Raw genomic sequence first — 23,744 nt, forward strand, 5'->3', positions numbered from 1 at the left:
GGGACAACTCATCAAACTGAGCAAAAGTTTTTAGGGAGCAAAAGTGTGTGATAAGAATCATATGTGGTGTAAATTCAAGACCATCATTAAGAAATCTGTTCAAGGAACTTGGTATTCTAGCCACTGCTTCTCAGTATATTTATTCCTTAATGAAATTTTTTTGCAAGTAATACATCTCTGCTTCGAACCAATAGCTCAATACATAGTATCAATACTAGGAATAAGAGCAATCTACATAAAGACCTAAAATCACTTACATTGGTCCAAAAGAGGTCCTCTATTCAGGAACACACATTTTGAATAAATTGCCAGCAACCATTAAAAACTTAGTTTCAGATAATCATGGTTTTTTGATAGGCAACTCTTTCTACTCTACAGATGAATATCTTAACAGGGACTGTTAAGCCAGCTTGAATAAAAATGTCTTTTAGATTTCAGTTTTGACAGCACTTGGTCACAACAGCCAAGATTAGGTATTTTATGTATGATAACTTTATTAATAGTGCATAACAATGTTTCATTCTGACAGTGTGTTAATTCTGTAAATATTAGCTGTTCCAGTTTACCGCATTGTATTCACCTGTTTTGACAATCTCCTGACAATGATCAGGGTAGTAAGTATTATATTTAAATGTTTTTATGTCATACTTTCTGACAAGTTCAGCAGCCACGAGAATCATCTCATTTTTTGGGTCCATGGAACGAAAACTGAATCTAATCTAATCTAATCTAATCTAAGGGCCTTGGCTTCCACCAAGAGACATATCACCATCACATTAACTTGGTTCCTGACCATAGGATTTGGGCAAGTCACAGTCCTGTGAAGGGTCAGCCAGTAAATGCTGTAGTTATGGATTGCAGTCTGAGCAGTGGTGAGTTCTTTGTAGTGTATGGTATTTGCCAAATCACAGATGCACAAAAAGTAATGAACCACAATCTTTTTTGCTCCTTTTATATGGTGCACACATCCATCATAAACTAATAGACAAACTCTGTGTGTCTGAACTGCTGGGGTACACCAAAGGGTGTAATTACCAATCTCCAGGATGTCACAAGGCACTGCAGTTATTTGGTTGTACACTTTGTGGCAGTGTATGATACTTAAAACTTTTGGACCGGCTAATGCACATCTAAAATCTTGAATGTGTGGTGTAGGGTAACTGACCAGGTCTTCTCCTGGCATTTAAAGCATGAAAAACACCACAGGGGTGCCATTTGGCACATTTCTTGAGAATGAAGTACGAAGGTGAAGACCATGGGCTCTCAAAATGATGAATTATCCCAGCTTGGACCATTTCTTCAAATATGGCCTCTGTTTCTGTTAGGTGCTCTAGGGCAATTATGTGTGTGTGCTGTTAAATGGGTTAACTAGATGTGGTATTGATATGATGCACATTTCTGTGCTGTGCTGGTGTCTGTAAATTGGTTAAAGCATTCTTTGCAGTTTATCATGGTGTTGTCTATTGTAATGACTCTGATCAGTGTGGGGAGGAATAAATACTGGTCAGATAAATACAGTCATACCACACACCAGTCATGAGAAAGGTGGAAGTAATTCTTCACATGCAGCAGTTCCATTGAAACACTGTTTATTACACTGCAATTGGCTCTTTTTCACAATATAAACACACACACTTTAGTACTTTGTTTATTCATATACTCCCAAACTGTTTCATTATATCTTGGCACTCCAGCAACAATGACCATTTAGCACACTAGCCACTACTCATCTTTCCTCAAAGAATATACAAGGGCAAAGATACCCAGTAAGGCAAGCATATCGTACACTATTCTTTGTACTGTGCTGTAGGCTGAGCACTCCTTTGTACCAGTTACTGTGTTGTCGACGACTGTGGTCTGCAGTCATCCTCTCCTCTAAACCACCATTAATGCATAATGCCCACGTAAATCAGCACCTAATAAGGGCTCAATGGTGTTAACAAATACAAGTTTCACTGTAAAGGGTGTGGCAAGACCTAAGTTGGTAGTCAGTACTTTGTAGTTGCATATTGTGACTGCTGAGTTTATCGCCTTCAGGCACAAATGTTTATCTGATTTACTGTCAGGCGCACACCACTGATGTCAAACATGAAGGTTGTGTCTATACACCTGCCTGATATTTGTTGTTTGTTGCAGCACAGTGGGTTGTGCTGACACCCATAGTGTTTGTGGAACTTCTGTAGACACTATACTGCTGCCGTTGATATGCTGTCTGTTGTGATGCAGTTTGTTTACTGTTGTGTGATGATGTTCCACTATTTAATTATCTTCCATCTGTAGCTGATGGCCCTCTAACCAGTTACAAAGACTGCCACATGACATTCATTCAGCTATAGTGGCAACCAGCAGAAGTTTCCCTCTTAAGTGCTTATGTAGCTAATAACAGTATAGTTCATTTGCAGAAAGGTTGTTGTATTTTCTTGGAATAGCACTAGAATACTGACAGAATGAATTCTCTCTTAGTACATTGTGTTTATTATGAATATGAGATCTAGTTTCTAATCCAGTTTGCAATGCTCCACAGAAACTGCAGGTGCATCAGCAGAACCTGTAAAGAAAGAGTAATTTATGGTCATAGGGACTCCTCACTGTGGGCCCAAATAGTGAATCTGGACAGCTCTCACAGTGGATCTGTGAAATAGTATCAACCATGGTGCAGGGTCATCCACAGCACCCCATGTAATATAGAATCCATTCCACCTGAAAACTGACTTCGTGATTAATAAAATGAGAAGATGATGTAACTGAATTGGAGGCTTGCCAGTGATCTCGTGATGATGACTGTATTTTATTGCTCCTTCTCTTTACAATTCAATACCAACCACTTTCCATACATGTACACAATCTGATTCAACATTCCTGGAGTAACGCAAATACACTGTGACTAGTATATTTACAACAGGTATACAATCTTTGTTCAACTACTGTCAGCCAATACAGGTAATTACCACAATAATTCTTCTTCTATGTGTTTTCAGCGTAACCCAGGAAAATGGCATGATACATATTATTTGTGTCAGTACTGTGTTAGACTTCGACTCTGGCTGTGATTTTCCATTTCCAGTTTTATGTGCTGTCAAGTTTACATTTGAACGAATGAATGTACTCATTTCACTGTATGTGTTTTGTTAAACTTCATGAATCATAGGTTATTTATTGTATTAGTAATTATGAAACTTTATTTGCAAGGAAAATTAGGTGTTGTATCAAAAGAAAGAATATATAGTATTTGTCAGCCAGTAATACAGGTTTTAGTAATGTTCACTTTTTGATGTTGCAGGACCTTAAAACAATTTTGGATAATTCAAAAGAAGGAGTTATATTCTTCAGTTTGGGAACAAATGTTCAAGCTTCTGAAATGCCAAATGACAAGTTCATTGCCTTTATGAAAGCTTTCTCAAAACTGAAGCAAGAAGTACTGTGGAAATGGGATCAAGATACTATGGTTGGGAAGCCAAATAATGTACATCTTGGGAAATGGTTTCCCCAAAATGATATTTTGGGTAATATACTTAATTTTTGGTCTGAGATTGTCTTATCCTGTCATCATTAAGCAATGAACTTAAATCATTTAAGAACAATGATTTTTTTGTTAGTTAATAGTTAGTATTGAAAGAAGATGTTTGGTATACCATAGACTCAATTTATATTTCTTGCCTCATTCTAGAATCCTGAACATTATCTGTGTCCTTATATTTACAATACCCAAATGTTATCTGTGCCTTGTCTTTGTAACATAAATAAGGGTTTCTTCTCACTCCATTTGCGTAACAAATTGATTAGGTATATTTTTTCTGTGTTAGCTATTACTGCTCTAATTTGATCGACAGTTGAATAAAATGGAAAATTCACTCATTGAAACTGCAACTGAAAGCTAGGTTAGTGTATGTATTTTTTTGTGTGTCTCATGACAGTACTAAAATATCACATTATGAAGATAAGTACTGGCCACCTGTTTTGTCTCATAATTTTATATTCACTTTATCAATGAGAATGATACACAAAGGGCTAAAGAACAGTTGTAGATATTATTCTCAAAACAAATCTTTCGAAGTTTTAGGTGTGTTTTCCTACAGTATGTGCAAGTTCAGACTTCTCAGCATTTGAAACACCAACCACAGCAAAGCAAAGTAGACTGTGATAATTAATTTTGCTTTTATTTATGTGTGCTTGGTGCCTGCTGCTTGTCTGATTGCTGACTGGACATGTTCCCAACTAATAGAACTTTAATAAATTTTGAGCCATATAAATGTTTTATAAGGGATCTCTTTAGTTGACAGAATTCACTTACCCAGTATTTATTAATAAATCACTGCTTGTCGTGCGCTTGATCTAAAATGAGAATTTGTTGTCTTCATGTCAGATTCTAATACATTAGTGTGACATGACTGAGTCCAGTTGAAATTAATTAATTCTATATCCAAAGATTACTACTTTTTAATATTTTGTGAAGTTCAAAACGTTTCTTTTGTTTGTCAAAAACTGTTTACCTTTTCACATGGTTGGTTTTAGCCCAGATCTAACTGATTGTTGCTACAATATTGACTGAATATCACTTGTTAAGGATATAAAGTCATCCAAAAAAAGTCTGTACACATAATAAATACCCTATTCTATCAGTTACCAATGGTACGGACAGTAATAGCACTGTTATAGTTTCCCGGGGCAGACCTGATTTTACTCCTGTGGCTGTAGAGGGCTGTCCATCCAGGATTTCTTGCTGCATTCTGCCTCTCAAGAATTTTTCTATCTAGTTACAAGGCTTGCTAGATATCATGTAGCAAAGTATTTTGTTTAACATTTGTCAACTTACAGTTTTATATGGGTCTTGCAAATCAAGTTTACCTGGCTCCTTCTGCCCATTTCCCTTAGAATACCATGTTTATAGAAAGAATGATTTAGGTTTTGAAATATGTCCTAGTTACTATTGGGGAGGTCACCTTGTTATGCGAGTATCACTATGTTTGAACTCTTATGTCTTTTTAACCCCCCCCCCCCCCCCCCCCCCCGCTCTCTCTCTGTCTGTGTGTGTGCTTTCTAAGATATATGGGGGAAAAATGTCAATAATGTTATTTTATTTTGTACAGGACATAAAAATGTTGTGTTGTTTATATCACATGGTGGCTTACTGAGTCTTCAAGAAGCTGTCTACCATGGAGTTCCAGTTGTAGGAATACCACTATTTGGTGATCAGAAAGTGAATTTGATTCGAGCTGAGGACAAAGGATATGCAGTTAAATTACTATTCCACAATGTAACAGAAGAGTCATTACTGTGGGCAATCAATGAAGTTTTAACTCAGCAAAAGTAAGTTAATTCATTCATTTCTATTAGCATGTCCATCATTACCATTCTGTTCAGTGCTAAGCTAGGGCAGTTTATTTGGTTATTTATAGAGGGAAGTAAATATTCACCTGAAGTGATAGACAGTTATTTAGATCATCAAAGATTTCACAATTGGAAAGTAAGCACTTTTTTAATAATGATATTTATATTATAAATAATGACTTTTAGAGTTTGATCCCTGACCAGTCTAAGAATTTGTTCTGTAAGATAAATCATTTATTCTTCTGGGTATGGTTTCTATGGGAGAGAAAACGCCAAGTTACATTGTGACTTAGCTTTCATATTACAAGTACCCCAGGTTGAAGGTGAAGGCTTATAAACCCCAGTAGGACCAGGCATAGAAAAGTACTTTGTTATTGAAACGAACCTTTGGGTGAATGACTAATTTTACAGTTTTATTCCTATGTTTGTACAATTGCAGGCACTGAGACCTAAACTTAAGTGGAAACTGGATAATAATAAAATTAGTGAACTGAAATGCATTTTCGGGGTTATTGTCAATAGTTTTTTTAATGAAAGATTTGCTTAAGATGTGAGGTCATGCTGAAAAGTAATGCCTCTGATGATTTTTTAGTGTGATAGCTCTTAAAGATTTTTAAATAAAACAAATGTTATTAACATTCTACATCTTTATTCTTCACATCTAGCTATTTGCAGCCCTCTGCTAGTAGAGGACCTTAAATTGTAGCATGTACAGGGTGACAGTTATAGAACTACCTGAAATAAAATTGTCATAACTGCTGAATGGTTTGCGTTAGGACATTCAGATTGCATGGTTGGCTGTGGGTATGATGGGAATTAGTGTGCACTGTGTGGTTTGGTTTAGTGACGAAGCCCACTTTCATCTGGATGGGTTCCTCAATAAGCAAAATTGGCACATATGGGGGAATGAGAATCACCCTCAATGGGTGACTGTGTGGTGTGCAGTGTCCAGTTATGGAATAATTAATGTGCTATTCCTTGATGGTGCGGTGACTACCAAACAGTACGTGATAGAACACTTGCCCGTGGAAGGCAAAGGTCCCGAGTTTGGGTCTCGGTCCAGCACACGGTTTTAATCTGCCAGGAAGTTTCAGTACATGAAGATTTTGGAAGATGATTTCATCCCCATTATCCAAATTGACCCTGATTTTGACAAGATGTGGTTCATGCAAGATGGTTCTTGACCACATTGAAGCAGGAGAGTGTTTCATGTCCTGAAGGAGCATTTTGGGGACTGCATTCTGGCTCTGGGGTATGCAGAGGCCATTGGTATGGGCCTTGATTGGCCACTATATTCTCCAGACCTGAACACATGCCTCTTTTGTGGGGCTATATTAAAGACAAGGTATACAGCAATAACCTCAACACCATTACTAAGGTGAAAATAGCCATTCAGGAGGTCTTCGACAGCATCGATATTCCGACACTTCAGCGGGTCATGCAGAACTTTGCTATTCATCTGTGTCACAACATCACCAATAATGGCAGGCATATTGGCCATGCCACAACCTAAATCCAAAAATGTGTAGTGATGTTTACATGTTGAATAAAGTGTGTGTAATATAGTTTTCAGCTATTTTTTTTTTTTCCTTCCCCCATATAGTTCAATAAATGTCACCCTGTACATGGCGGTGTAACTTCATTGTATTGTTGGATGAGAAACAGTGTGTTGTAATCAAGTTTTGAATGTGAAGAGTTCATCCACATATGAAACGCCACCTCCTTCAGCATGACAGCGCCAGACCACACATGAGAATTGCAACATCTCCAATAATTCAACACCTTGGGTTCACTAGCATCAGTCACACTCCATACAGCCCTGACTTGGCCCCATCCGATTTTCTTCTGTTTCCATAAATTAAAAAACACCTTCGAGGACATCACTTTGATAGTGATGAAGCGGTGCAAGCACAGATGAGGTTGTGGCTCTGTCAATAGAGCCACAGTTTCTACAGTTATGGTATCAACAAACTGGTTTCTCCTTTGGCAAAATGTGTTCATTGCCAGAGTGGCTGTTTTGGGAACAAATCACAAGGATACAGAATGTGTCTAATTGCACATACAATAAAAGATACAATGTAAATAAAGTATAAAGTTAAAAATATTGACTCAATTAACAGAAAGTTGTGTAACACTGAGAAAGAATTAGTAAATATACAGGAATCAAATTTTAGCTAAGTATTAAAATCAATAAATAAATGCAGTAACACCAAAACAGGATTTTTGAATGTCTGTGATAATGCTCAAATAGGTATTTGTAAAACAGTTTTAAGTTTAGTGATGGTATTCGTTTTCTCTCTCAAATTCATTGACCATATAAAAAGATTTCTGTAATAGGTACTCTTTCAGAATTTGTTTAAATTTTGGCAGTTGTTTGTGAAGGCATTTGATATGCATTGGGGGTACATTAAACAGCTTAATGATGGAGTAATAAACTCCTTTTTTAAGCCAATTTAGACATTTCAGATCAGTGTGCAAACTAATTTGGTTCTAGAATGAGATTTTCACTCTGCAGCAGAGTGTGCACTGATATGAAACTTCCTGGCAGACTGAAACTGTGTGCCGGATCGAGACTCGAACTCCGGACCTTTGACTTTCATGGGCAACTGCTCAATCATCTGAGCTACCTGATTACGACTCACGCCCCCATCCTCACAGCATTACTCCCACCAGTACCTCGTCTCCTGCTTTCCAAACTTCACAGAAGCTCTACTGTGAACCTTGTAGAACTAGGACTCCTGGAAGAAAGGATATTGCGGAGACATGGCTTTGCCACAGCCTAGGGGATGTTTCCAGAATGAGATTTTCACTCTGCAGTGGAGTGTGTGCTAATACGAAACTTCCTGGCAGATTAAAACTGTGTGCCGGACCGAGACTTGAACTCAGGACCTTTGCCTTTCGCAGGCAAGTGCTCTACCATCTGAGCTACCCAAGCACGACTCACACCCCTTCCTCACAGCTTTACTTCTGCCAGTACCTCGTCTCCTACTTTCTAAACTTCACAGAAGCTCTCCTGCCAGTCTTTCTTCCAGGAGTGCTAGTTCTGCAAGGTTCGCAGGAAAGCTTCTGTGAAGTTTGGAAAGTAGGAGACAAGGTACTGGTGGAAGCAAAACTGTGAGGATGGGGGCGTGAGTCGTGCTTGGGTAGCTCAGTTGGTAGAGCACTTGCCCGCGAAAGGCAAAGGTCTCGAGTCTCGGTCCGGCACACAGTTTTAATCTGCCAGGAAGTTTCATATCAGCGCACACTCTGCTGCAGAGTGAAAATCTCGTTCAGGACTGATCCACCAGGCTGTGGCTAAGCCATGTTTCCGGAATATCCTTTTTTCTAGGAGTGCTGGTTCTGCAAGGTTCGCAGGAGAGCTTCTGTGAAGTTTGGGAAGTAGGAGACGAGGTACTGGTGGAAGTAAAGCTGTGAGGATGGGGTGTGAGTCTTGGTTGGGTAGCTCAGATGGTAGAGCACTTGCCTGCGAAAAGCAAAGGTCCTGAGTTCGAGTCTCAGTCCGGCACACAGTTTTAATCTGCCAGGAAGTTACTTTGGGTCTTGTGTTGTAGTCATGATATTCACTGTTATTTTTTACAGGGAAAGGTTATTAGAGACAAAGGACAAGAGGAAAACTTATGCTTTGAGAAGATGGTAGGGATCCTCCTCTTTTGAAACACGTACTTGCAAGCGTGTCTTGGGTGGACAAGACTAATTATTCTGATAACTTATTTTTGTGCAGTGAAATTTTTTTTTTCAGGCTGTTGGTTCCCCCAGAATATAACAGCATGTGACATTAATGAATGAAAGTGACTATTTCAGCCACAGATGCAATAACTTGTAGAGCAAATATTGCTGAGCTACGTCTCTTAAAAATATGAAGAATGTGGGTTGACCAATTACATTTGCTGTCCATATATTCACCCAGGAAGTTTGTATCCTCAGCTGTTTGTTTTGGTTGATCTCTACACTTTATATTAATTACTTCAAGATTTATTTGTGGTGTATGAAACTGTTGTAACGTCAAGTTGAACACTCATATTTCAAAGACGACACAATACATGTAAGTCACAGAGCAAGTAGACAAAGTGAGACATGTGTACATGGTAACAGTCAAATAAGCACTGAGTCCAAGTCTAGCGGCCACTGGCTGGCTGGCCGCTTAGGTGGCGCGGCTGCTGCATCGCTGGCAGGCAGCGCCGCATGTAGAGGATGCGTGTAACTGCGCGGCGACACTTCTAAAGATCGGCGAGTCACAACAGAAACCTCAAATAATGGGTTATATCTGTATTGAGTGAGAGACCATTTGAGAAAAACCAATTTAAAAATGCAGTGAAATCTTTGTTCATAGTTTGTTAAAGGTTGTTGCCAGACAATTCATTAATGAGAATTGTAGTGTCATCTGCAGAACAAGTAAATGTATCTTCGTATCGGAACAAAGAGGGAGGTCATTAATGAAAATTAGAAATAGCAGTGGAAGTAAAACAGCCTTGTGGCACTCCACATTTTAAGGTTCCCCACTCAGATGAGGCAGGTTCTCTGGATGAACCATTCAGCATTACAGTCTGCTTTTGGTCCTTAAGGTATTACTGAAGCCCCAAACCAACAGCACCACCTAAACCATAATATTCTGCCTTTTTCAAAAGAATTTGATGGTTTACACAGTCAAATGCCTTTGAGAGATCACAGAAAATACCTACAGGAGACATTGTTTTGTTAATGAATTCCAGGTCTTGATTGTGAGAAGAGAATATTGCTTGTTCAGTAAAAAAAAAAAAAAAAAAAAAAAAAAAAAAAGGTCCTAAAGTGACTGTTGATGAGGATATTATGGCAGTTGAGATGATCAACAATCAATCTGTGCGTAAGTTTTTCAAGAATTTTTGAAAAGACAGTTAAAAAGGAGGTTGGATAGTAGATTGTAACATCATTTTTATCACCTTTTAAGAGTGATATCACTGCAGCCAGTTTTAGTCTATAAGGGACAACTCCTTCTTGGAGAGATGTGTTGAATTTGGTGCTTAAAACTAGACTTAAATAACTATGAAAATAATCAATTTTTGACAATATAATGTAATCAGATGGATAAAAATCTACTCGATAGTATAACCTTCATTTATCTGTGTGTTTTTATGTCACTGCTTGGTGAGTAGATTTTTATCTATCCTATTACATTATAATGATATGATATAATAGAGGGAAACATTCCACGGGGGATAAATGTATCTAAAAACAAAGATTCTGTAACTTACCAAACGAAAGCGTTGGTGCGTTGATAGAAACAATAGAAACAATAACAATAACAAACACACACACACACACACACACACATTTCAAGCTTTCACAACCCACGGTTGCTTCATCAGGAAAGAGGGAAGGAGAGGGAAAGACGAAAGGATGTGGGTTTTACGGGAGAGGGTAAGGAGTCATTCCAATCCCGGGAGCGGAAAGACTTACCTTTCCGCTCCCAGGATTGGAATGACTCCTTACCCTCTCCCTTAAAACCCACATCCTTTCATCTTTCCCTCTCCTTCCCTCTTTCCTGATGAAGCAACCGTGGGTTGTGAAAGCTTGAAATTTGTGTGTGTTTGTTATTGTTATTGTTTCTATCAATGAACCAACGCTTTCGTTTGGTAAGTTACAGAATCTTAGTTTTTAGATACCTATTACATTATAAGACTGAACCTTTTATTTTTTAATGACTTACTTATCCTTTTACTCTCATTTAATGTAATAAAAGGTAAGGATATCTGTGGGGTTCTGATGCTGATAACTTTCTGTAAAGAGACAGTACTTTGTCCACAGGTCCTTTACAGCCTGCCTTTCCTTCTGCTGTTAAAAAATGTTTGTTCAATATTTCTGCAACCATTTCAACTTTCTTTGTAATATCACCACCTTGTTTAATTTCTATCTGTGTCATGTTTCCTGTTTTTCTTCCAGTTTCCTTCTTTATTGCGTCTCAAATTGTTTTTATATTATTTTTTTATTTATCAAGTTCAGTTTTTGTTCACATACTCTTAGATTTATTTATTACATTCTTTAGAGTGCTATAGTGCTGCTGTTTCTTTCAGTCTTAAAAGTTGTGAAAGAACTATATAGTACAGTATTCTGTTTGTTCTGCAGGATGTTTTTATTCCTGCAGTGAGCCATGTCTTCTCATCAGTGATTACATAGTAGTTTCTAACATTTTTTTTTTTAATGTTAACTTCAGAGTGAGAAATGAGTTCATTTTAAAATGTATTATGCTTTTTATTTACATCTGTTTCGCTGTAAACTGGACTCCAGTCTATCTGTTGCAGGCTCTTGTTAAAATTTTTAAGGTTCTCAAAATTTATCATCCTAAAATATTTCCAAGAATGATGAGAACTGTTGCACAGATTGAGGTCAGTGAGTGTAAGTAATTGGTCATCATTGTAAGAAAGGTCATTTACAATTGGACCTACACTGATGCTGTTGACTCTTGACTTATCGGTAAATGTACTGTCAATCAAACTTTGACATTTATTAGTAACCCTAATTGGAAAATCTACCAGTGGCATCAGGCTAAGAGATTCAACTAATTGTTCTAAACCTACTTTTCTATTGCTCTCATTTGGAAAACATACATTAAAATCACCTGTAATTGTTGTTAGTTGTAAGTTAGAAAGATCTGCTAATGATATTTTCATGGTTACTAATAAATGGTTTAAAGCCAACTCACTGACATTAAACTTCAAAAAGACTCACTATATGCAATTCAGAACCTGTAAGAGGTTTCCACTCAGCATATGCATAAAGTATGAAGAAGAGCAGATAGAAGAGGTTGACAGTCTTAAATTCCTGGGATTACAACTTGATAATAAATTCAGTTGGGAGGAGCACACCACAGAACTGCAGAAACGTCTTAACAAATCTGTATTTGCAATTAAAGTGTTAGCTGACATAGGCAACATAAAAATGAAAAAGCTTGCATACTTTGCCTACTTTCGTTCCATAATGTCATAATGTATAATATTTTGGGGTAACTCTTCAAGTCAAACAAAAGTTTTCAGAGTCCAAAAGCGTGTAATACGTATTATTTGTGGAGTAAATTCACGGACGTCCTATAGAAACCTCTTCAAAGAATTGGGTACACTAACTACTGCCTCTCAGTATATTTACTCCTTACTGAAATTTGTCCTAAATAATATATATCTTTTTTCCAAACATACAGCTCAGTTCATACATACAATACCAGGAACAAAAATGATCTGCACAAGGACTTAATAGCACTTACTTTAGTTAAAAAAGGGGTCCACTACTCAGTAACACTCACCTTCAATAATTTGCCAGCAAACATTAAAAATTTAGTTACAAACAAAGATCAGTTTAAAAGGAGCCTGAAAGACTTATTAGTGGCCAACTCCTTCTACTCCATTGACAAATTTTTTAATAGACTTACTAGTGGCCAACTCCTCCTTCTCCATTGACTGAGGGCCTTGAGGCAATAGGCTCATTGTTAACTGTTTCGTGTATATTTTCAGCTTGACATGAAGAATAAAGATGTAGAATGTTAATAACATTTATTTTATTTAAAAAGTTTTAAGAGTGTTCTCATAAAAAATTCAGAGGCATTACTTTTCAGTGTGCTGTTGTATTAAGTACTAAGAGTCATAAATTTTTCCTCTTCTACAGCAAAGAATGTGGAAAGGGAGGGAAGAACAACTACTAATAGAATAATAAAAATAGGTTTCTAAGAGTTTATGAAGAGTCGCCCATGTAAATTTTTTTGACACATTTGTGGTAATGTGTCCTCTTCAGCAATCATAGATATTACTATAATTGAGCAGCAGCTGACTTTGAGCAGCCAATGATGCAGTAATGAGATGATTTTCCTTGATCACTCGAGTTACTAGCAGTCAGAATATAAGCAAATTGTACTTATGAGAGAAAACGCCATTGTCCAGAGTAAATAGATGCAAACACACAGATAATTACACTTACGTTCACAAAACAAAAAAGTGCTTGTACCCAATGGCACCCCACACCATAAGGCACTGAGTTGGCACTGTACGTCTTGTGCAAATGCTGTCACTGTGATGTCACTTCTCCTGTCTGCGGCAAACCAAAATGTGGTCATAATTTCAAATAAACAAGAACACTACCTGGTGCCATTCTTGTCCCCAGTGACATCATTCCATACACCAGTGCCGTCTAGTATGTTTCTACACATTTGTCAAAGATAGGTAGGGAACTGGATGAGACGAACGTAATCTGTGCCATATTAAAGAGTGACGTTCACCCCTGATAATGTATGATGTGTTACAATGTACCACCATACCAAATTCAAGAATTGTTCTGGACCACTCTAGAACATCCTCTCTACAGTCTGCACTTATCGACCTGTGATTTTCATGTGTTTGGGTGAATAAAGGAAGCAGACAGAGGACACAGGTTTATGAGGATGGCACTGTCGAAGTGTTCTTGTGCAACTGGCTGCTGTAGTAGCCACATTCATTTTATGAAAATTTCATCAAGAAACTACCTATCCACTGGAAAAACTGTGTCTCCTATTCATGAGACTACATAGAAAATAAGTTTGTTTGTACATGTTTTCCTGAAGCTTAAATAAACGTATAAAAACATTTCTGGTTTCTATGTGAGTAACTATCATAGTCTGACTTCTTTTGTTTTCAGTCACTTCTTTACAATAAAATGAAAATACTTTCAATAAAATACTGCTGAAATTCTTACATAACAGAACTTAAAACATAAATGAGCTGTGTAGCATATGTTTTTAATAAGTTTTGACCTTTATCTGAAATTTTGAATCTGATTGCAAATTTTAAGTTTTGTTTTAAATTAATTAAAAATTGTACAAACTCATAGAATGGAAAATTGTACAACTGATTTTAAATAAAAAATTGAAAATTGTCTCATTGTAAACTACTTTGTTGTATTGCAGCACATAAAATATTGGTTACTAGGTTGTTGAATATGTATTATTTCCATAGCTGTGTAAAGGAAAGTTATAATAAATTTCTATATCTGAACTACTTGTTGCACATAGAAGGAAGTGGTATGAAGGAAAATGACTGGAGAGGTTTAGGGAAAGGGGTACAATTCAGAAAAATCACCCAGAACCCCAGGTCAGGGGAGACTTACCAGATGGGCTGAGAAGGAAAGACAGATAGTTGGGAACTGCACTGGATAAGATTTGAAAACCTAACAGCTTAATTGTGGAAAACACAGTAACATGCAAGACAGAGATTACTAATAAAACACTGTGCATAAGTTAATAGGAGTGAAAAGCTAAGTGCATTGTATATAACAGAGGTGGGAGGGTGGATGGCGAAAAATAGACAGGTCAGAAAATGAAAGGCATACAAAACTAAAATGTAGTGAAGAAAGGAGTAGTTACTGAGAAGAAATGCTGAGATGGAAGGAATTAATGTAAATTAAGGCCAAGTGAGTGGCAAGAACCAAGGTCATATTGTAGTGCTAGTTCCCACCTGCAAAGTTCTGAGAAACTGGTGTCTGGGGGAAGAATAGGTCATGACTGTCATGTTGCACAGTATGCTCTGCAACAGGATAACATGTTACGCTATTGCAGAGCATACACACCATGTAGAGTCTTCCCCCAGACACGTTTCTCAGAACTCCGCAGGTGGAAACTAGCACCACAACATGTTCTTCGTTCTCACCACCCACTTGGCCTTAATTATCTCAGTTCCATCCATCTCAGCATTTCTTCACGGTAACTACTCCTTTCTTCACTCCATTTTAGCTTCGTACACTTTTCGTTTTCTGACCTATTTTTTGCCATCTCCCCCCCCCCCCCCCCCCTGCCATGTCTGTTACATACAATTTATTTAGCTTTCCACTCTTATTTACTCTTGTATGATGTTTTAGTAGTAATCTCTATCTTGAATCTTACCGTGTCTTCCACGTTTAAGCTCTCAGGTTTTCAAATCTCCTCTGGTGCAGTCCCCAATTATCAGTCATCCTTCTCAGCCCATCTGGTAAGTCTCCCTTGACCCAGGGTTATGGGTGACTTTTCTGAACTGTACCCCTTTCCCTAAACCCCTCTAGTCCTTTCCCTTCACCCCTCTTCCTTCCCCTTCAACTCTTCTACCAGAAGAAATGCCACTGGCTCCAAAAGCTTGTAAAAGTTAAACCCTTTTGTGTGAGTTCCCCTGGTGCCGCTTGGTGAGTAGATTTTTTAGCTATCCATTTACACAATATAGTCAATATTTGATTATTATTGTTGTTATTGTACACAGAGTTACTCAGAATGTCTTTCAGTTCACTTTTGTATGTGCAAAATTAATTATACTTCTGCAGAACTATTTTTATAAAGGGGGAGGAAGTGAGGCTTATTCCATACTGATTTGTACTGCCTGTATTACGTGTTCTGTGATAAGGAGCATGAGTGCTCTCGTCATGAATCACCCCTCTGAAAATTGGAGAAAAGTGGGTACATAGGGCTCTTATAGAAGTACTTGGCATGAAGATTTCAGTCTTCACCCTGTGTTTCTGCAAGTAAAGAATGATTGCACAGAATGACTTGAACTGTGGTGGAAATTGAGCTTTTTGTCACTTCTGTGCAGTGTGTCAGTTCTAAGCAATATTGGGTAGATTATCATACTGAAATCACATATTACTACTTGCAAACTGCACCAGCAACAAAGCTGAGAGAACTCTCTGCACTGTTATATATTTGGCTATACGACAGTGTATCTGTGGATTTCTAGCAGCATGTCTGTATGAGAATTATTTGGTATTGACTATTTTTGTAGCCAGTTGAAAGCACTTAAGTGTCCAATATGAATGCCACAAAAATATAACCTAGGAATTCTCTTGTGTAAAAGATGTAGGTGCTTACATGTTAAAAAAAGTGAGTGAGAAATGATTTTATTAAGTTGTCACAAGTGGTCAGCATTATCTTTTGAATTCGTGACACAAACACAACAGCCTTAAAACATAAGAAATGTAGAGAAATTACTGGCTGTGTGAGCCAGAGGTGATCACATTATGTACTCAGTGTCACTTCATACAGTTAAAACCATGGGCTTGGCCTGGATGATGATGATGATGATGATGATGATGATGATGAAGGCAATCTGACAATGTTCATTCTCCTTGGAGCTTCCACAAATGGATATGTATGTCATGCTGTTACACACAAATCTGGGGCTCTTTGGGACAGCACTTGTGGTCACCATACTGACAGTCTGGGGTGCTCCATGAATCATCACACTGTCCTTGTGAACACTTGTCTTGCTGGAAAAAAGTCCATTCACTAACTGAAGGTATGTGACATGACTGTTTGATCCTGCACAGCTGAGCAAACTATGTACTTGTCGTCTTGGGTGCAGTCACATGGGAACATTGCATGGTGTTGAGTATGGCCCTCCTGAACCCATCTATTCCACATGACAAGCTATGTATCTTGACCAACATGAGCAGTAACACAGGTGAATGATAAACCACTATCTAGCCGCTGTTGAATTGTAGCATGTGCTCATCAACATTTCTCATTCTTACATGAGGCGTAACACACTCTCCACACAAACAACATTAAAATGTGATTTCTGAATTAAATGCCTGCTGCATAATCTTTCCTTGTATATGGAATGTACACGCCATTTCTCCTACCTACTTTAGATGGCTTTGTTGAAATGTTAATCATTTGTATGTAGTGCAGTTCATCCCAATCTGTTGTTTCTTCCTTTCAGCCGTCATGGTGTTAAAATTTCAGTGGCTAGCCACGTGCATTACCCTTTCGGTACAAAGGTCAGTGTGTCTCAAGATGTGAACTTCATGCAGCTTGAACTTTTATGACGTTTCAGGTACCGGCAGCGGGCAGCAGAGCTGTCGCAACTGTTCCATGACCAGCCCCAGCAGCCTCTGGAGCGCGCCATCTTCTGGACTGAGTATGTGTTGCGGCACGGTGGTGCAACACACTTGCGCAGTGCAGCACTGGACCTCTACTGGTGGCAGCTGGCATTGCTTGATGTTGCAGCAGCCGTTGCAGTCTGCATGCTGGTACCAGTGTTGCTCTGCCTCTTTGTGGTTCGCAGGTGCCGCCGAAGGCATGCTACACCAGAAGTCCGTGCCGAGTCAAAGAAAAAACGGTGATGATGTCAACGCTTTGAGACCACAAGGCACTGCATACTGAGTTCAGTGGGATAGATCAGTTGCATGCCACATGACCTGACTTTCCCTTCACTGCAGTTGTGTAAATATAATCAAAACATATTGTCTGTATGCCTCACCATGCTAAGATAGCAATTTTGTGACACAGTGTTACGCGCTGAGGATGGATTGGTAAGCTGAATGTAAAACATAATAAATATTTTTATCAAAAAGTACCCTTTTTTTTATCTCCATCAATATGCACTTCAAAAGATGTCTTTTGTGAACATTAATAAAAGGTTCATAGCCAGTTTGTTGTCACTAACTTTGAACAGATGCACTACATGTAGTTGAGAGCTTGTGAAAGGTTTCCTCTCCGGATATGTCTAAGATACAGCTAAAATGGTTGATGGTGATAGTCCTGGGATTACAACCTGATAATAAATTCAGTTGGAAGGAGCATAACACCAGACTGGTGAAGCACCTACACAAATTATTATTTGCAATGTGGATGTTGTCGGGCAAAGTGATATAAAAATAAAAAGAACCCAGCATACTTTGCTTACTTTAACAAAATCAGAAATGCCACCATTTTTGATCTTTAGAGTGTAAAAGGAGGCCTCTGTGACTGTGGATAGTATTAATATGTCTTCCTCCAACATGCTAGACGTCTTGCAGCTATTATGGAGGGAGACCAACTGATGAAAGCTTTGGTTTGTAGTTACTACTAGAGAAGATACTATCATCACACCTTAGCAAAGGATCTGGCAGAGAACCCAAAATACTTCTGGCTGTATGTAAAACTACTAAGTGGATCTAAGGCTTCTATTCAGTCCCTTGTTGACCAGTCTGATGTGGCAGGTGAAGTTAGCAAAATGAATGCCAAAGTTTTAAATTTAATGTTCAAGAAATCGTTCACACATGAGAACCATACAAATATATCATCATTTGACCATCAGACAGACTCTTATATGGACGACATAGAAATAAGCATACCTGGCATAGAAATGCAACTTAAAGATTTGAAATCAAATAACTCACCAGGTCTGGATGGAATCCCAGTTCGATTTTACATAGAGTGCTCAACGGCATTGGCTCCGTACCTAGCTTGCATTTATCATGAATCTCTCACCCAGCACAAAGTCCCAAGTGACTGGGAAAAAGTGCAGGTGACTCCAACGTATAAGAAAGATAAAAGAATGGACCCACAAAACTACAGACCAATAACCTGAACTTCTGTTTGCTGCAGAATCCTTGAACACATTCTCAGTTCGAATATAATGAACTTTCTTAAGACTAAGCAGCTTATATCCATGAATTAGCATGGTTTTAGAAAGTATCACTTGGGTGAAACTCAGCTTGCCTTTTTCTCACGTGATACATTGAGAACTACGGATGAAGGGCAACAGACAGATTACATACTTCTAGATCTCCAGAAAGCGTCTGACATGGTGCCCCATTGCAGACTATTAACGAATGTATGAGCACATAGAATAAGTTCACAGATACGGGAGTGGCTCGAAGACTTCTTAAATAATAGAAGCCAGTATGCTGCCCTCAATGGTGAGTATTCATCAGAGACAACGGTATCGTCAGGAGTGCCCCAAGGAAGTGTAATAGGACCACTGTTGTTCTCTCTCTATATATAAATGATTTGGCAGGCAGTGTGGGCAGCAGTCTGTGGTTGTTTTCTGATGCCGTGATGCCAGTAAGGTGTCAAAGTGGAGTGACTGTAGGAAAGTACAAGACGACTTAGACAAAATTTAAAGTTGGTGTGTTGAATGACAGCTAGCCCTAAATGTGGAAAAAATGTAAGTTAATGTGGATGAGTAGGAAGAACAAGCCTGTAATGTTCATATACAGTATTCCTACTGTCCAGCTTGACTCAGTCAAGTCATTTAAATATCTGGGCGTAATGTTGCAAAGCGATATGAGATGGAATGAGCATGTGAAAACTGTGGTAGGGAAGGCAAATGGTCGACTTTGGTTTTTTAGGAGAATTTTAGGAAAGAGTGGTTCATCTGTAAAGGAGAGTGCATAAAGGATGGTGGTGTGACCTATTCTTGAGTACTGCTCAAGTGTTTGGGATCTGTACCAGGTCGGATTGAAGGAATACATGAAAGCAGCTCAGAAGAGGGCTGCTAGATTTGTTACCGGTAGGTTAAAACAAAACTTCAATGTTTTGGAGATGCTTCTGGAACTCAAATGGGAATCTCTGGAGGGAAGGCAGCATTATTTTTGGGAAACACTATTCAGAAAATGTAGAAAACTGTCATTTGAAGCTGACTGCCAAACAATTCTGCTCCTGCCAACAAAGTGTTTCAAATTGTTTACTTCAAGCGCAGTTCCGACCCAGATGCCCTGTAGCGTGCATTCTACTGACCGACACCATTGCTATTTGCAACTTGAATGGTGTCGAGCAAAAGCTCTTTGGAGGGGAGTGTGGAGGTTTGGTGTGTTATTTGATAAAGCTGGTTCTGCCTCGTTGCCAGCGATGGCCGTGTGCTGGTTAGGAGGAGGCCAGTGCTAGACACAGTGGTCCTACACCTGGAGTTATGGTATGAGATGCTATATTGAATGATAGCAAGAGGACTCTCGTGTTTGTCTCATGCACCCTGGCTGCAAATTTATACGTCAGTCTGGGGATTCGACCAGGTGTGCTGCCATTCATGAACAGCATTCCAAGGGGCTGTTTTCCAGCAGGATAACGCTCGCACACGCATTGCTGTTGCAACCCAACATGCTCTACAGTGTGTCGACATATTGTCTTGACTTGTTCGATCACGAGATCTGTCTCCAATCGAGAACATATGAGACATCATTAGACGACAATTGCAGCGTCATCCACAACCAATATTAACCGCCCCTATATTGATCGACCAAGTGCGACAGGCGCGGAACTCTATCCCACGAAACTGACTTTCGGCACCTGTACTACATAATGCATACACGTTTGGATGCTTGCATTCATCATTCCGGCTGTAATTGGAATTCTTGCACTGACAGGCCCGACCGCAAGATAGGTGTTACCAAATACAATAATACAATGGCGTTCCTGCCATGTGTTTTCTCGGCAACAGACGGTTACCAGCGACATGCAGTGACTGTAACTCTTGCACTGATTAGCCCATCCGCATGTCATGTGTCACTGAATACAATAATTTCATAAACCTGAAAATGAGATGTTAAAATCACGAAACCTGTTGTGGTTGGAATAAATAATTTGTACAACTGACGCGAATCTCTCTAAATTAATTATCTGTGCCGACTCTGTTCTATTAGACAACGCTGACCCAGTTTCATGGAATCATTTGCGTAACTTAAGAGACTGACACACCACGTTTTTCAGTACCATTACTGACATCAAATTTCGTAACATAACCTACTTCAACTGATCGCGTGTTTTGGATTTGCTCATCGTGACTAGTGTGCTGTTTTTAATATGTATGTTGTATTCTGTTCTGTACGTCAAGTGGTGTACTTTAATTGTGTGTACACGTGCATTTTATTACACTGTATTATTTGTGGGCACATACAGGTATAGTGCCACATCAAATGACGCCACACACACTAAATGTGACAACACAACAAACTGTCCGCAGCTCGTGGTCGTGCGGTAGCGTTCTCGCTTCCCGCGCCCGGGTTCGATTCCCGGCGGGGTCAGGGATTTTCTCTGCCTCGTGATGACTGGGTGTTGTGTGCTGTCCTTAGGTTAGTTGGGTTTAAGTAGTTCTAAGTTCTATGGGACTGATGACCATAGATGTTAAGTCCCATAGTGTGCTCAGAGCCATTTGAACCACAACAAAATACAGAGTTTCTTTTATGGAAATATTATTTGAAGGTTTAATGCCTGCAGTGCGAAACACACAAATAGCAGTGTGAAGCACTGCACTAGCTCGCGTGTTAACAAAATATCTCAGGTTCTTCTTGCATTGTAATTTCATTGAAATTATTGCTACTTTAATGTCATGGGTTCCCGCAGAGAAATATTGTGTGGCATGGTTACCATTGATCATTTCGGAGTAAGTTAATTTCTGTGAATTTATGTGGCTGAGATAAAAGACAGCCGTTATGCGGCAACCACAAGGATTTAATGAATCTTAGCAAATAAATTAAAATAATAAATTAAATAATATAATTAAAATGCGAAATTTGTAAGTTATTTCCTCGGCTCTGTGCCGTTTAATACTGACAAAATTCAAATAAGACGTTACGGCCTCGTAAATGGCCGACGACAATCAATCATAGGCTCGCACTGTATTGCGCGATCTGATACTCTGAAAAAAAAGTTATTACTTTCCTAACATGTAGGGATGCTAAGGATACACAAGTAAAGGTTTTAAGAGCAAGTACACACATATATTTAACCAAAAGGGAACGTAAATACACTTACAATGTATTTCACATCTGCCCTCGTCCAAGATCAAGACCAGAGTAAGTAATTGCATCAAAACACTGGACTGTTTCACAGTTGTTAATATTTTTAACATAGAACGAAGAATAATAAATCGATATTGTATTTAAATACAATAACGTTGAATGATAATGTTTTTCCGTCATTTTTACGTACGTCTTTCACGAATCACAAAAGTCTTAATGCACTGCACTGTTCGTAATTCCATATGAATAAATATTGTTCTCCTCAGGGCAACCAGTGCATTAGGTTATTACTTACATGTAGTTTTGACGGGACATCCTTGAAAATAGGGGGTACCTTACAGGTTCACAACCTCAAATGCTGCATGCCTTTAAAAAGACCACCATCTTAAAACGCAATTGAAACTAGGTTTATGTAATATTACTCATATTCTCTTAAGTAGTTTGTAACAGAAAACCTTTTATGCTTCAAAAAAATGATAAATCCTTTCAACACTCTGCTCCTTTGTACTTAAGGAATTTTCACCTGTCTGAGATCTCTAGCCATTTTATTTCACGACATGGGCAGCCCTTTGAACGCTTATACCCTTTCAGGAAGAGCTGAGTGTATCAAGAGTGATGCTCATGGGAGGTGAATAGTTAACCAAAACTGCCAGGTAATCACCAAAACGATCTAGAGTGCAATCTGTTCCTCAGCAATCAGTTGTCATAGAATGTCTTGCAGTTCGATACTAGACTGTACTCAACAGCTCACATGTATGTAGCATTTAAACTGCTTGCTTGACCATTACTTTATTTTGACCAACAACCCCAGCAAAATTTATGTCTTTGTTTGCAAATAACACACACATCTCTATGCATACTTACTATTCCTTCTATCTCCATTATAATACTTAGGAACCCAATGAAGAAAAGATGAAATATTCTATTAATAGTTCTTTGCATAAAGAGCATCTAGTTAACTTCTAATCTGGTCATTTTCAAATCCACACTTAAATAAACCTGAGTGGTCATATAGTTTTGCTAAGAATCATTAACTTTCGTTGTGATTTGTTAATTCTACTATTTCATTAGGGGTTTGAACAAAACTTAACTTACAGGGGATAGGCAAAATAATGTGAACAGTGGGAGTAATGAGATGGTTGTGTTTGATGGTCAACAACGCAGGTAATGCACGTGTTGCGCTGGACTGTATGTGTTCAGTACGGACCGAGCTAGGTTAATAATTGGCTCCTTTTACCGACCTCCCGACTCAGCAGCATTAGTGGCAGAACAACTGAGAGAAAATTTGGAATACATTTCACATAAATTTTCTCAGCATGTTATAGTCTTAGGTGGAGATTTCAATTTACCAGATATAGACTGGGACACTCAGATGTTTAGGACGGGTGGTAGGGACAGAGCATCGAGTGACATTATACTGAGTGCACTATCCGAAAATTACCTCGAGCAATTAAACAGAGAACCGACTCGTGGAGATATCATCTTGGACCTACTGATAACAAACAGACCCGAACTTTTGGACTCTTTAAGTGCAGAACAGGGAATCAGTGATCATAAGGCCGTTACAGCATCCCTGAATATGGAAGTTAATAGGAATATAAAAAAAGGGAGGAAGGTTTATCTGTTAGGCAAGAGTAATAGAAGGCAGATTTCAGACTACCTAACAGATCAAAACGAAAATTTCTGTTCGGACACTGACAATGTTGAGTGTTTATGGAAAAAGTTCAAGGCAATCGTAAAATGCGTTTTAGACAGGTACGTGCCGAGTAAAACTGTGAGGGACTGGAAAAACCCACCGTGGTACAACAACAAAGTTAGGAAACTACTGCGAAAGCAAAGAGAGCTTCATTCCAAGTTTAAACGCAGCCAAAACCTCTCAGACAAAAAGAAGCTAAACGATGTCAAAGTTAGCGTAAGGAGGGCTATGCGTGAAGCGTTCAGTGAATTCGAAAGTAAAATTCTAT

General features: G+C 38.6%; 1 protein-coding gene across 1 annotated transcript in view; it reads left to right on the forward strand.

The window, feature by feature from the left end:
* Nucleotides 1-17,593, forward strand: part of LOC126416361 (UDP-glucosyltransferase 2-like) — a 173,990-nt gene extending 156,397 nt beyond the window's left edge. Inside the window, exons 5-6 of the mRNA XM_050084044.1 lie at nucleotides 5,088-5,307; nucleotides 17,115-17,593. Coding sequence (XP_049940001.1) covers nucleotides 5,088-5,307; nucleotides 17,115-17,403 — 509 coding nt within the window. The 3' untranslated portion in view covers nucleotides 17,404-17,593. The remainder of the gene's footprint in view (nucleotides 1-5,087; nucleotides 5,308-17,114) is intronic.
* Nucleotides 17,594-23,744: the final 6,151 nt, after the last annotated feature.

Source organism: Schistocerca serialis, chromosome 1, assembly GCF_023864345.2.
Source record: "Schistocerca serialis cubense isolate TAMUIC-IGC-003099 chromosome 1, iqSchSeri2.2, whole genome shotgun sequence".
NCBI lineage: Eukaryota > Metazoa > Arthropoda > Insecta > Orthoptera > Acrididae > Schistocerca > Schistocerca serialis.